At 41.7% G+C, this 13,152-nt stretch overlaps 1 protein-coding gene across 1 annotated transcript in view; it reads left to right on the top strand.

Moving 5' to 3' along the window:
• Positions 1-13,152, top strand: part of LOC310908772 (tyrosine 3-monooxygenase-like) — a gene marked incomplete at both ends in the record, with an annotated part of 33,155 nt that overhangs the window by 19,318 nt on the left and 685 nt on the right. Inside the window, 4 exon segments of the mRNA XM_083860136.1 lie at positions 2,998-3,054; positions 5,726-5,821; positions 11,063-11,196; positions 12,800-12,906. Coding sequence (XP_083716262.1) covers positions 2,998-3,054; positions 5,726-5,821; positions 11,063-11,196; positions 12,800-12,906 — 394 coding nt within the window.

Genomic DNA, 13,152 nt, shown 5'->3' with positions numbered 1-13,152 from the left:
TTTAAAGAAAATTGCTGGTGTGTCCTCTGTGTCTGTACTAGAATCTGAATCATCACTAGATTCTTCACTGGTGTGGCTGTGTCCCTTATATTCAAATCCCTGTCCCTTGTATCCACATGCCTGTTCCTTGCACTCACGTCCTTGTTCTCTGCACTCACGTCCCTGTTCCCTGCATTCACATCCTCGTTCCCTGCATTCACGTCCTCGTTTCCTGCATTCACATCCTCGTTCCCTGCATTCACATCCTTTGCACCACCCCTCTCGGACCGGCTTTGAGACCTGCTCAACCTCCTCCTCCTCCGAGTGAGAGGAAGTGGACTGGTCAGAGACTTCCTGTCTCCTGTGCTGTTTGCTCTGACTCCGCCCTCTGGGTTTCTGGTGGGTGGGTGTGCCACTCCTCCTGCTCTGCCTCCTTTTCAGGGGCATCTCTGCCTTAAAAGGAATGGCTGGGGAACCCGTTCTCCGATTGGGCTCCGACTTCTCCTCCCCTCCGCAGACCGCACCTCTCCCTTTGTAGTCACAACCGCGCGTGTCTGTGGCGCGAAATTTCACGGAGCTCCGCCCTTCTTCTTCAGCCTCGGTGCCATGTTGTGGCGCATATGGAGGTGGCTTCAAGTCTATTTGCCTTAAATCTGCACTCACAACACTTTCTCTTGGGCTTGGGGGGTTCTCCGATGGGTTAGACCCGACCGCGGAAAGGGACTTTAGGACCGGGGATGAGGATCGCGATCGCGAATTAGTTTCAAGCGCCCGCTCGCTCTCCGTGCCAGGACTCCCGAGCACGGACCGCGAAAGGTTATCTGTTTCAAGCCCCCGTCCTTTCTCATCGCGATCATTTTCAAACGCAGTCTGTTTGGCTGCTCCAATGCCCAGCCTGGGAGTTAACCTCAGGCATTTTTGAGCTGCAGCCCGATCATTTTCAAACACAGTCTGTGTGGCTGCTCTGATGCCCAGCCTGGGAGTTAACCTCAGGCATTTTTGAGCCGCAGCCCACGTCTCCTGCTCCTCCAGTGCTTTCTGCAGCACTTTCATCACTTTGCCCCAGCTTTTAAGATTTTTGCTGGTGGCTGAGACTAGAACGTCTCTCGCGAGTGCATTAGTACACCTCTCCCAGCATTCTGAATACAGAATATTAATTCCCCACTGTACGTAAATCTCTGAAATTACGTTGCTAAGCATTTCCATGCCAGCGGTACTGAGGAGCGTCCTCCTCCACCAGGGTTGGTCGTAGCGCCCTGGTCGCCTCCCGTTATCAGTGTGTCACCCGTCGCCCGTCGAGCGCACGCTCCGCGTGTCGGGGGGGGCGCGTTCCCGGGTTTCGGCACCACTTGTTGCCTCTGGTGTGAGGCTGGCGACCTGGTAAATTGGGGGCCACGGTGAACTTACAAACTGGCCGGACAAACCATGCGTGACACCAATATGATGAACGGTGGAATGCGATTTATTTCCCACGGGCACCTGCTTAAGTAACTTCAGTGCGCCCACGTGACTCTCGGAAGGGGATAGACAGCAGGGTTACGGGGCAGCAGCATGGAAAGGAGGAGGACCCTATTCTCCTCGTACATCGCGTGATCTTCCGTGCGATTTTGCTAACTACAGCTGGAGTCTGAGCTCTGCTGACCAAGCTGCTCCCCTGGTTTCCTGTCCTACACCAGATGAACCTACACAGCAGCATCTGCTGAGCCTCCAAGCTGGTTCTCTCTCTGGATGTACATTCTTGTCTCACAAGAGACTTTAATTGTGCCCATCACCATTTCATTCATCAGAGTGTTTTTCCCTTTGTAACTCACCAGATTCTCACAGCATTGCTCACACTGGTGAGGAGGCTCTGAAAAGCAAACAAAGCTTCTTTGTACAATAAGGGGCTATTTAGTACGCAGTCAGTGTCAGACCCAACTGAACTCAATGACCTCTCATAATTAAAGACTTCAAAACTATGAATGTTCCTCAAAACCATAGCAGAGGGAAGAAGATATCTCATTGTCTAGACTTATCAATCAGGGGCCAATGTGGAAACTGGTGGTAAGATCAGAGGAGTAACATGATGTAGATCACAACATGATGTAGGTCCCTAAAGAAATATTTTAAAAGAAAATCAGTTCACCATGTAAGATGTGGTTTCCAGTTCTGTCAACGTGAATACATGCCAGCTACCATTTTGATCATAAATATTGGTTATTAACAGAATCAGAAGAGTAGTATTTTAAGTATCCTAATAATCTATAATCTATTCTGGAGAAAACCTCTTCAGTTCAATACTGGAACTTAAGGCACATTAGAAATAAGAGATTACAGCAATTTCAAAGCTTTCAATTTTCTTCTTTTCCTATCAATAAGACAGACTATACAACATGAGGTCACATTCAGTGAATTTTCACATTTCACTTTTTTGTCTCCACAAAGTATTTTCACAGTTGAAATTCACGCCATGAAAATTCTTTTTTGCTCCATTCAATATGAGAAGATGAATGGTGAAAATGCCCTGATTTTGTTTGTTGCATGATATGGCTCCTGGGATAGCAAAAAAGAGACATCTGCAGATTCCTGTTGTGAGAATAACATTTAATAGGGAGCACAGATGAAAATAAATAGAATCATCCCTGCACAGACATGACCCACTCATAACAGCTGTCAGAAAGAGTGAGGGACAGAAAGGCAAAGATAAAACCCACCTTTGCTGTCCTTTCATCTCATGCCTCTCTGTAAATTTTTGCCCTGTGTAGATAGCCCAGCATTAAGACAAGAGATGGTAAATATTACACAAGAACACTGAGGATTAAACACTCATCTAATGTGGCTCCCAGTGGTATGTAGCTGGGGGCCAGGGAGAGGTAGGCATCCTGGAAGCTGTGGAAGGTCATTTTGGGTGACAAAACCAATGAACAGTTCATGTTATTCATGCTAGAAATGATGTGGCCCTCCTCCTTCCCCTCTTTCTCTCCCTTGGGCTGAATAATCACACTAGTGTAACACTGTCTGTTTGCTTACTTGCTTTAGGATATTGGACTGGCTTCTCTTGGATCATCTGAAGAGGAGATTGAGAAACTGGCCACAGTAAGTACAGATGGCAGTTTAATATTGGAGGCAAACCCCAAACGATTCACTGCATATCCCTTGCTGTGCAGGGAAGGCTCTCTTTGTGTTTCAGAATATTACAAAAATGGAAGCATCAGCAGGATTGTCTATTCTTCTCCAGAGGTTAGGAAGGTCCTGGAGCAGGGACTAGAATCCTTCTGGGGGAGCCCAGAATGGTGTGATTCCACCTGTGGAAATGCTTACACTTCTTGGTTTTATAAGAATATATTTTTTAAGCTGAGTTTTTACAATTTCAGACACAGGATGGTCCCAACTCACATTCCAGATTCACCTAAAGCACTAGATATCCAGAGTATTACCTATATTTTCTCCTACACAAGGTGCAGAAAACCAGCAGAATTTGGTTCACCTCATATTCATTTACCTCATCAAATAGGTGAGCACTTAAAAGCAACTTGAGAGCGGGTACTGCTGTTCAGTTCTGAGTCACTAGGCTGTCTACAACTGTCAAAATTATTTGCACAGCCCCTTACTATCATCTTAACTTGTTCTGAAAATCATCTAGAGGCCAGGTGATTATTTTTCTGATAATGGCAGTCATTTACCAGTCTTAATGATTTTTTCAGAGGCGGAGAGGAGCCTTACCCTCATCAAGCTGTGTGAGACTCATTTAGTACAGGCAGTGAATGAGAAGAGAATGTAACTTCTGAAGTTCCTTACCCAGTCAACAGTCCCACTCAGGAAGGAGGTTGTAGCTCACCTAAAATCCATCTGTGCATATTCATCCTTGGATTAGGACTAAGTAAGACTACCATTATTTTGGAAGATTGTTACAAGTGCTGAATCCTTTGTAACTTCATCCAGGACTGGTGATGTCAGGAGACTATGACTGCGACAGTCCACATTTCCTCTTCCACTATCTGGGTCTAGAGAGGCTAGAGGAATATGAAGACCCATGCCTTTACTAGAGTTAAAAAATTCGAAGTCACAGAGAGCCATTTTGTATCATTCCCTAGGTCGTCGTGAGATTGGGTTAAAGCCTGTGGTTTATACAGCATTCCTCTGCAAGCAGCTCTTCCTGACCCTGAACTGAGTAGGTCTAGACAGGAGGTAGGGTTCAGAGCAGAAGAATTATGGGTCTCCTGTCTGAAGCTTTCTTAGAATCATCTAGGGTTTAGAGAGGTAGAATAAGGGTACCTTTTTGAATGGGCTGCCTGCAATTCAGAGTCTGTGAGAATAAAATTTTGCAAGTGCCATTCAAGTATTCTGAACAGTAAACCTATTCTGGATTAACATCCCAATATTCAAATGTTTAAAATTTATATACCTAATCTAGGCACACTCTTTGAGCTCCTTTTCTATAAAGTGAAGATAGAGAAAAACCTGAAGTGTATTCATTATCCTGACATGAAAATCCAACATGAATTCTCTGAAGTGAAATACAGGATATCTTAAGAAACACTAAAAACCACTCCTTTGTCTCATTCTGCAGTCAAAAAAGCCTCCTGCAAAATGAGGAGATACTAAATAGACTTTTCACTGTGAAATAATTAGAATCGAGATTATTAACAGAATATAAACATGTAATTATTTGCTGAACTGTAGAGAAAGCAACTCAGGATCCTGTAAAAAGAAAGATCCCAGCAGGTTGTTTCTCCTGTGATAAATTTGAAGGCTAAAACTATGTCATCAGAATGAAAAGGTGTGTGAGAGAGGGTAGGAGAAGGATAGAGAATATAGGAAAGAGGCAGAATAGACAGAATAATACAGAGCTACACATTATTTTACAAATTGTCTGCAGTTCTTTAAGCAGGGTCCCGAAAATGCCATACTTGTGAAGCCAAGGTCTATTCCTGTGTATGAGGCAGCAAAGTGCTGTGTCTCTAAAGGAACCTTGAAGAGTTGTGACAGAAAGCCATATTCTTGGAATGCCTCATTTACCATGTTTTCCCTTTGCACAATGCCTATCCAGCTTCTCAGGGCATCAGGCTGTGTCCAGAACTGGTCCTCCACTGTCCATTTCCTTAGATTTTTTAATATGGGTAGGACTAAGAGTTTGGCAGAGCCAAGAGTTGCTTTCATCCCACTGTTGTCCAGCAGGTAAAGGACGTATGGCTCTAAGTATGCTTTTATCTCAAGAAAAGCCTAGAGAAATGTATCTTTATTTTCTGCTGGAGCATGACTAAGATATGATTGGCACAATATGGAAAAAAGTGTTCTTCAATTCTTCTGAATGAGATCACATGGACAAAGAAGGAGAGAAACTCTCTTTTCAAGTACCTGTTCAAAGGTCTTGAACCCTCTGTCAGGATCTACCCCTTCTGGGGGTGGTGGGTGGAAATCTATCAGCTTCCACTGGCAACAGTGAGGCTCTGGATGAAGAAGTTGCAGGGTAATTTGTTACATCTTTCAAAGAAAGAAAAAGGTATGACTTTATTTACTCATCTATTATCATTCAAAAAAAATTTTTTTTTTTTGTCTAAGTGGGACAACAAGTTTTGAAAAAATACATGTTTAGTGTGTGTTGTATGCTGGGAGAAAAAAATAATTTTCTTAAAATATGCAACAATAAAATTTGAATATACAAAGATATTAAGGAATGAGGATAAAAGAAAATTAAAAGAAAAATGGGAAGTTTAAAAATTCCTGCTTTTTCAGACTGTTTTTCACAAGTTGTTCTTATTCCCAGCTTTATTGGTTCGCTGTGGAGTTTGGCCTCTGCAAGCAAAATGGATTGATCAAAGCTTATGGGGCAGGACTGCTTTCATCTTATGGGGAGCTGAAGGTATGTGTCAAATGCATGATGTTGAAAGATTTCTATAATCTACTTTCCTGAACTCTGGTAAAAACAAACTATATTTTCCTTTAAAAAAATTAAGATGATTAAAAATTCAGATTTTTCTTTTACAAAGAAATAATTCTCCCTTCACAAGAAGCTACTGAGTAGGGGAAAAGCCATCCCATAAAACATTAGATTTGTTTCTCCTGCCAGCAGTACTGCAGCTGACTTTGACACAAAACTCACGTTCCTTTCTGAATTACTCACTAGAGGGCAATATTATGCCTATTATGAGCTTGGCTATTTTGTCCATGCCATTGACATTCGCACACATATGAACCAGAAAAGCACAGATTGACTGGACCAAATGAAGTGCAAAGAAACTGGGAATAGCATGGACACTGACAAAAATAAATTGCTTCAGTATTTTTTATTCCTAAATACATTTCAAAACTAATGTCAGCTCTAGTTTTACACGGATCAAAATCTGCAAGCACAGGTTTCATGCTTAACTGTAGAAAGAGGACTTGAACACTTCTACAGAAAGTGGGTTTCCCCTCCTTTGACTGAACAGCTGATAGGAGAGATAATAATTTCTCCTTAATTTTGAAGAGCACTGATGCAGGTGATCACTTTTTAATTGCAACAGCCCTAAATTGGTATCAGCAGGGCTCAAATGCTTCAAACTGTGTAGATATTGGAATTTTTTTCAATTGGTAAGAAACAAAGGAAAATAAGTACCACTCTTTTCAATAATTTTTATACACTAACCCCCTTTTTTTCTTTTTTTTTCATGGGAGATATATTTTAACACATACACTCAGCAGCCCAACAGCCATATATATGATACATTCACAGTGAATTGTGGCTGAATTAGCATAGCTTGAATTCCCAGAACTAGAGATAGTTGGGTTGTCCTGACAACAAACATTTTACAAAACCTTTCCAGTTGTGTACAGGTCAGCCAACTTCCCAGTCAATTGACAGGAGGGAAAACAGCATTTTGATGTATCACAGGGCGTTTCAAGTAGGAGTCCCCACAGAAGGACAGCTGAAATTAGCGCAGAGAAAGAGGAACCTTCCTAGACATCAACCTTTAGTTTTACCGCTTGCTGAGTTTAGTACTGTTTTTCCTCACAACACTTGCAATTTGGAGATTTTTGTGAGGTAACTCTGTGGAGAGCTTTCTCTCCTGATAAGTGGAATGATCTTCATGTTCATTAGCCTTCTAGAGGAATAAACGTGACTTCCTTTCTGCATAGCAGCCTGATCTTGGTCTCATTGCTCTTCAACCTCACACTATGTACTGTTGAAGCTACTGTTTATCTGGGAATCCTTTAATACTTCTTATATTCACTGACAACAGACAGGAAACATAAACTTGCTTTCATTTATCTGGTAAAATCAGAAATGTACAATCAAACACAATTCAAGGCAACATTTATTCTATTCTGCCAGGCTTAATACTTTATGGTTTTAAATCAAGTTCATTTACATGTTAAAAGGGCAGAGGTAATCAGATTGCTGATATTTATGTAGCTTTCATAGTGATATGCATGGCAAAATCTATCTGATGTGGTTACCTCCTTTTTCTGTTTAAGTTTGACTCAAATGAAGGTAAATATTTCATCAGAAATGCTCATTTTTGGTGTCTGCAGTCAAGTACACCAGACTTGTACTCTCTCTCCTCTATTTTCACCCTTTTCTTCCTCAGACACCAACAAGCTCTTCTGCTTTTGGCTAAAACAGTAGGAGAGGACTGCTTGTGCACAAAACTGTGCCATATAGAACAAAAAAGTACAACTGCATCTCAAACTCCCTACCTCTGAGGCTGAGAGTGGAAGTCCTGATAGTTTCTGAGCTGATAAATGGCAGTTTCTTGTCATTACTTTTACCCCTGGTAATTGCAAGGTAAAGCTACTGGATAAACTTTTGATAAAGCTGGATATACCTCTGTGTTCATCCATCATATTACTGAAAATACATGCAGGAGTGATAGCATTTATATTCAACCAGTAATGAATAGGATTATCCCCGTTTCAGCGTGTTCATCTTGTATATAACACCTAAATCAGAAGTTGGATGAGCAGTTAGCTAGCAGTTCTGCTATGCACTCTGCAGAATCCCCTTGTGAGCTCTGAAAGTTCCTCACTGTGCTTCTTCTGGGACAAAGGCTTAGTGGTTCTGTGCACTTCACCTTGAGCTCCTGAAACTTGTTGTACACAAGTTAATATTATCCATTAACTTAAGTGCTGAGGCTTCCTTCTTGAGATGATTGATTTAATCTCATTGATTTTTATTCAGGACAAAACTGAAACACAGAAATATTTCCATTTATTCATTGTAGTCTGCCTGAGCATCTAACTTCAGTATAGGCACTGGCAGTGTGGGTAAAGTGGTGAGGTCCAATGCCTAAGCACCTGTTAGCAAATTGCAAACCTGTACCAACTGCTTCTTTTACAGTTGAAGAGAGAAAATATGTGTAGTTCAGTGTTTGTTTCGTAGAGGAGATATTTTTAGAAATATAGCAGTGTCTAGACAGATCCGTTAGAGAAGATGAAGATTGCAAGATAGTGAGGCTCATGATAGACCAGTTTATTCCTCTAGATAAGTTTCGCTGCTGCTTGGCAGAAAGCCATTATCCAACATAATAACTATCTGCCAGGCTTGTCAGTGGGCCCAGACACAAAATTCTGCATGGAGGTCCCAGACTTGATTCCCTATCATTTAGCTGATCAACACATTTGGTACAGGCAGTGAAGTTTTGGCACTTTGTTGGCAGTCAATATAACAAATACTGTAGGAATCTCACTGCAAATCGTGTGTTGAAGGAGACACACTGCAGCAGCCTGGGCAAGGGTGGGGTTTCCTTGTACCTGAAGGCTCCTAGTCCAGAAGTAGCAGAATGATTCAGTCACCAAGGAGGGAATAAGGGCATGAGTTACTAAGGTTAGATGGTTGGCTACAAGAAGATAACAACTAACCAGATGGAGAGGGCAAGCAGCTGTCATCCAGCTTATGTTATATGAGAACTTAGCATCAGCAAGAAGCCTGGGAACATCCCTGAACTGCAGCCTGGACTGGCTGTCTGTGGGTGTGTGATAGTAACCAAGGGAACCACATCCTGACTATGAAATCTTCAAAACATTTCCCTTTTCCCCACAGCACCCACTTTAACCAGTTTGAACTTAGCTTCAGGTAGATATTTTCTGTGGATAAGTTGATCCTGCCCAAACTCAGGTCATAATTTGGGGTAAAGGCAGAGGTTGAGAGGTAGAGCTAGACACACTCCATGAGTCTTGCACTTGAATCTTGCACTTAGTTGTTATCTAACAAAGCATTTAGTAACAGCAGCTAGGTATCAGAAGGATAACCATCCCTGTGTCTAAACTGAGAAGTTGTAATGGGTCTGACTGCTGGCCAAACTTGCCTCTTCTGAACTGTAAGAATTCCTCCCCAAAAGCTCTCAGTATTGCACTGTTTATTTCACTTCATTCTGTCAGTTCTATATTATCCCAAATGCTTCTTCTGTTAACATTCAGCTGGACTTTGTCCTGCATACTGTAAAATCCTATGGTTCATACCACACTTCTGGCAACACTCAGTGCTACATATGCTTTTCTTGCAGCACACCCGGTACTTAACTTGTAGAGGCCTTTAAGGCCATCCGGTTTCGAGCTGAACTTCCACTGAAATCAATGGGATTTTAGTTCTGCTTCAACACTGACAGCATAGTGGGACCCCTGTCAGGTTTTGAATTACTGAAATCTTTTCCCATTCATTCCCCAGAGCTTCTAAGATTCTAAGAGCAGCCTCATGTTTGTGTATACCAACCATCTTAGATTGTATGAGTGCTATCCAAGGTTTACTCTTCAATTACACACTGCAAATGAAGAGCAAGAAAACCGTCATTTTTTATATAGTCTTGGTGGTTTTTTTTTGTTTTTTTTTTTTTTTTTTTTTTTTTTTTTTTTTTTTTTTTTTTTAAGGTATTTAAAGGTATTTATTTCTGCACCAGTTCATCAAAATGTCTAAATATGTGCTTAGGAGTACTGTCTTAATTTTTCCAGCTAGGAGATTGAACTGAAAGTCTTGAGAAGCATCACCTACTCTTACTAGTTATTACAAGTAGTACCCTGATAGCTGACATTTGGGTTAGAAAATGGTGAAGGGAGCCTTCTGAGGACTGGGGAAGAAGAGAGAAAGGGAAAGAAGCAGATCTGAGAGAAGGGTGGGTACTAAAGACGGTCCCTAGGTGCATGGGGCCCACTGTCCAGTCTGAGGGTGGGAAAAAATGTCTCAACACTGATGGGATGAGTTCCTTTTTCCTTCTGGTTTGTATCCAGTACAATTCACCAACCTGGCCAGCTGGAGCCCCAACCAGCTTTTAGTCACATCTGTGATGCAGTTCAAATGTCACTGGAGCTGAGCTAGGTTTAAAGTACCTCTCTTGGGTTTCAGGGGCAGAAAAAGTGCTAGGGAACTCACTTTAAGCCTAAGTAGAGCTGCCTCCCAGGACTCTGGGCAGGTGGCAAACTGATGTAAAAGGCATTTCCAGTATATGTAAACAAACTATATAGATGTACCTATGGACTGCAGGGCAGACAGAAGTGGCTTCTATAAGCCTCCTGCTTACCTGAGGGGACAATGTAAAAGAACTGGAGAAGAAGATGTAGAAGAACTTCTGTGGGTTCAAAAAATACAAACATGCACATGCAGTATAGTGTTTATTTATGTCTTGGATTTCAGGGAAGATTTTAGGCTGCTACACTGGCCTGGGAGCTGTGCATAAAATACTAGAAGCATTCTGTCTTCTATTCTTCATTGCAGCAGGAAGCATAAAATTTGTAACATGGGCTAGAGGACTCTAAAGTTATGCTAGACAGGACTGCGAAACTTCTGTGATACTATTTGAAAAAGTAGCAAGATATTTTCTTCTTCTGGATATTTGTATTTTGAAGAGTGGCATGACTTTTTCCCCTTCCTGTCTGATGCTATCCAGTGCTATCCTGTGCTATCCAGTTGTACATCACTGTAATACAGGAAATATATATATATATTTATCTTTAAAAATATTTATTATTTCGTTTATTAACTGCTAATTATGAAAATCAGCTCTGACCTATGAAAGAACAGGGGTTTATATTACCCCTAACTATTCCCCAAAAAGAATGTCACAGCCCAGCAGGGACTAATTCTTTCTCATTTCATTCACCTGCTCTAACTGATGTTGTTCCTGCTACAAAGTACGCTTTGTCAAACAAGCCAGAGTACGAGCCATTTGATCCAGAAGTGACTGCAGTTCACCCCTATCAGGACCAAGCCTTCCAGCCTGTCTATTTCATAGCAGAAAATCTGGAAGATGCCAAGGTCAAGCTTCAGTAAGTAAAGTTTGTGGGTGTTTTCAATGAGGAGGGGTACACTGGGTTGATTCTTAATCTCAAATACATCGATTACTATTGTAACAACCATGCCCGGCTATCTTGCTGCATCTGCATTGTGGCTTTTGTGCAACAAAGTTAAGCATGAGCTTGTTTATCTCAGAAAAAGTTCACAGAAATTCAAAATTTATTTTTTTGCTATACCCTGTCCCATAATTAATCTTAGCAATGCTTCATTTTGGCACCTTCTAATGTAAATTCTTTAACTGAACTGAGAGAGTGCAATCCCACCCTGTGTGCTAGTCCATACAATCAGGGGATCATGAAGAACTGATTTACCCAAGGTCACATGGAAATTTTATAGCAGTCTCTGGAATTAACATAGATCAGCAGGAGCCTTAAAAACAAGATTGCCTTTCTCCTCTGATTATATCTGCACAGGAATCCAGAATCAGCATTCATGGGCAATCTAATTTCTATAAAGTAGCTGTCTGCAACCTAAATAATATTATTTCAAATTAACTTGAGGTGTTTCTAAACAGTTTTCCTTCAGTGTGTAATGTTGTGCAGCAAGGATTTTTTTTTTTTTGTTTATTTTTTTTTTTTTTAATAAATAAGCAGAGTTGAAAATTCTGGCCTTCATCTTCATCTCCAATTGTTAGTAAAACATGACCAATTCTGGCTGGAGACAGGATGTTGGCTGTGGAGCTACTGGGGAGCATGTAGGAGCTGAAATGAGGAATTTATTAGAGGAAGAGAACATGAGCCAGACTTCTTCTCTACTCTCCCTGCCTCTTCCCCAGAAGCACTGCCTGCTGGGGCTATAGGCATGGGGCCATGGCTAATTAGGCTCCTCATCTTAAATCTGAATGTTCACATTAAATTTTTAATTTGTACAAAACCGTGGGTGAGAACTCACTGGCAGAAAAGAGAGGACTTGCAAAGCATTTGACTCAGGCAAACCTGCAAAGAACGTACGAGGACAAGGAATATACCACTCTCAGGCATGAAGCTTTTTCATACTTTTTTTTAAGACAGTTGCACAGCCAAGGCTGCTCAAAATAACTGAAGGCACAAGAATCTGTCAGCATGGAAAATATAAGGCAACATCAGTACAGGGGGTTCCTACCAGTGTGTACTTATTGGAAATATTGTCAAAAGTGGCAAGCAATCATTTTTTTTTCTAATAGAGACAGAAAAATAGTCCAGGATGCCTAGTATCAACAAGTTTTTAGAATATTACAGAGAAAGATCTGCTCCAGGTTATTTCTTGGAAGTGAAGGCAGCAGACATGCTGTGCTCCTGCATTCCTCAGCTTGTGGATGTAATAACTGAATTGTGTGAACGCAGAGCTGTGGGAGCACAGACGGGTCTCAGCCAGCCAGGCTGAGATGAGGCACTGCAGATCTTTGGGGCTGCAAGTGGCTCAGCTGTGGGTAGGATGTGCTGCACCAGGCAAAGCTCAGGAGAAGCAGTGAGGAGGTGTTACAGCATCATCTACTCCCCAGTCAGGCCATGACTACACCCTGAGAAATGAGGTCCTGCAGATTTTGCACTTAAGGAAATGCCTTTTGAACTAGAACTCTGTCCTGTCTCCCCACAGGAACTATGCAATGAAGATCAAGAAGCCTTTTGCTCTGCACTATGACCCCTTCACCAGCAGCATAGAGGTTTTGAACACACCACAGAGTCAAGAGGGCACTCCACCAGGTAAAAGAGGAACTGAAAAACTTCTGCTTGGCCCTTGAACACGTCTCTTAAAACCAGAGCAGTACATCTTACCTGTCACTGACATACTTGTAAATGATGCTAGCACTTGAAGGATTAGTGATGAAGTTGTACTCGCAGGCAGAAATCTTAAATGTACAAACCAGCTTAGTTCAATCTTTTCAATGTAATTTAGGCTACTGACTTAGGTGAAATAATGAACTCCTGCTTAGAATGTTTCAATGACAA

The sequence above is a fragment of the Zosterops lateralis genome (assembly GCF_965231275.1).
Source record: "Zosterops lateralis genome assembly, chromosome: 4".
Taxonomy (NCBI): domain Eukaryota; kingdom Metazoa; phylum Chordata; class Aves; order Passeriformes; family Zosteropidae; genus Zosterops; species Zosterops lateralis.
Note: the sequence above shows the minus strand (reverse complement) of the source record. Positions and strands in the feature narration are given on the sequence as shown.